This window comes from Penaeus japonicus, unplaced genomic scaffold, assembly GCF_977035675.1.
Source record: "Penaeus japonicus unplaced genomic scaffold, GWHDUDI00000001_assembly GWHDUDI00000006, whole genome shotgun sequence".
NCBI classification, from domain to species: Eukaryota; Metazoa; Arthropoda; class Malacostraca; order Decapoda; family Penaeidae; genus Penaeus; species Penaeus japonicus.
Window position 1 is genome coordinate 33,843,848 of NW_028234408.1, and position 2,500 is coordinate 33,846,347.

Below are 2,500 nucleotides of genomic sequence, written 5' to 3' on the forward strand. Positions count from 1 at the left end.
CTAAATATAAATATATATATATATATATATATAGCTATATATATATATACTTTATATATAATATAATCTTGTATGTGTGTGTGTGTGTGTTTGTATATGAGTGTGTGGGTGTGTCTTTGTATGTATGTGTGTGAGTATGTGTGTGTGTGTATGTGTATGTGTATGTACATGTATGTGTGTGTATGTGTGTGTGTGTGAGTATGTGTGTGTGTATGTGTGTGTTTGATTATGTTATTGTTACAAATATTATTACCACCTTTGATGAAGATTTTCATATCATAATACCTAAAATTTAGTCTCTCTCTCTCTCTCTCTCTCTCTCTCTCTCTCCCCCCCCTCCCACCCCCCCCCCCCCCCCCCCCCCTCCCCTCCCCTCTCTCTCTCTCTCTCTCTCTCTCTCTCTCTCTCTCTCTCTCTCTCTCTCTCTCTCTCTCTCTCTCTCTCTCTCTTTCTCTCTTTCTCCCTCTTTCTCTATCTATATATCTTTATCTCTCTCTTGCTCTGTTTCTCTTCAACGGAGCGAGTTTAGGGGGGAAAAGCGTGTTTAAAAGCTAGAAAATGAAAACCATTTTAAAAAAATACATAAAAAACTATCAGGCCCAAAAAAGTTTTAATGGGTTATCAAAGTTTGAACATCAAATAAAAGAGAGAGGGAGGAAGAAGGTTGAAATCAGACTAAAGGATATTAACATTAATATCCGTAAAGGTTAGCAAGGGTCATTAATCGTAATGGTGGTGATTAGCAGTCATTAATTATGATAATTTTAAGAATTACACTAATTACGATTACCGGAGTAATAGTAGATGATAATGACGATGATAATGATAATGATTTATATGGTAATAATAATGATAATGTCAATGATATGATGGTAAGAATAGTAGTAATAATTATAAAACAATACTATTTATTCTTGCTATAATTATCGTTAATATTATTGTTTACATTCTTATCATTATCATCATTGTTATTATTAGAAGAAAAATGGCAAATGTATTGATGATAATTATAGCATAATAGTAATGATAATCTAGACGGTGAAGAACGACAGTGATAATGTTTCTATAAAGCGTTATCATTATAATAATTGTTTGTTTTTATCTCTTCTATTCTTATTATTATCATCATAATAATTACTATCATTATCATGACTTTTCTACTATCCATTTTATGATCATCAATATCACTATTATTGTTATTGTTATTATCTATATTATGATTGCGTTACTATATTTTCATCCTCGTTATCATCACTATCATTATCATCATGAAGATAATAGTTCCGGCAGTAGAAATGATAAAAATATACAAAAATATAATAGATAATACTGACAATGATCAAAATAACGCTTCTCTTTAAAGATATCGATTATAATGATAATGACGATGATAATGTTTTTTTTATGATAATAATGATTACAATGATAATGATTACAATGATAATAATGATAATGGTGATGATAATAATAAAGATGATGATGATAATGATAATAATAACAATAATAATGATGATGAAACACGTAACAAAACAAGGACAGCAACAAGATAGATCATGAAACTTAAAATGAATATTAATAATTATATCAAAAACAGTAATGAAAATAACATTGATAGCGATGATAAAGATAATGAAAATAATTATGATAATGATGATAACAATGATATTGATAATAATTGTAATAAAATGTCAAATATATATGTATCAATGTTAACAAGAATCACTATGATAATAATGATGATAATGAAGTGGATGATGATTCTAATGATGATAATCATAATGATCATTACAATAATAAAAGCACTGATAGTAATGATAATAGTAAACATTGTAGTAGTATTAGAAGTCGTTGCAATAATAATAGTAATAATTGTAATAAGAACACTCACAATATTTATTGCCTGAACGCGTTTATTGGTCACACATTTATGTTAAGGATATGTTAAAAATGTCAATGTGAAGATAGAGTAAGTAAGTGTAGAGAGACCAAAAGGTTGATATATGTAGATTTAGATCATTTTTTTTAAACATACATAAATACATTCACACAGGAACGTATCTAACTTTGATGTGGCTTTGTAAACTCCACGTCTGACTAATTTCGAAATCTCTTCCTCTGCAGATGAAGAACCGCGCGCAATGCACCATGACACAGGATCTCCTTCCTGCAGGATCAGCGCCAAGCTCCTTATTCTAGGCATCTTCATTATCCTTCTTACTCACACGGACAGATGATAATACACTCCTTCAGGGACGAGCTTACTAGGAGGGCTCGGAGAGGACGTTGTCTCCTCTCCCTGATGTGATTCTTGGACCCTTAAGACGTGATCTGGTGTGAAAGGTTCGCCTATGAGGCAAGGTCAAGGTGGAACTGTTTTGATTGTAAGCCACACACACATATATACATGATCTTTATGTGATATATATGTATATATATATAGTGTATAATATATTTATAGATATGTGTATATGTATAGTTATTGTATGTATATGTATATATA

General features: G+C 30.5%; 1 protein-coding gene across 1 annotated transcript in view; it reads left to right on the forward strand.

The window, feature by feature from the left end:
- The window catches only part of LOC122263323 (zwei Ig domain protein zig-8), a 102,772-nt gene extending 100,381 nt beyond the window's left edge, over positions 1-2,391 (forward strand). The window contains exon 8 of the mRNA XM_043031713.2: positions 2,122-2,391. Within this exon, the coding sequence (XP_042887647.2) occupies positions 2,122-2,234 (113 nt within the window). The 3' untranslated portion in view covers positions 2,235-2,391. The remainder of the gene's footprint in view (positions 1-2,121) is intronic.
- Positions 2,392-2,500: the final 109 nt, after the last annotated feature.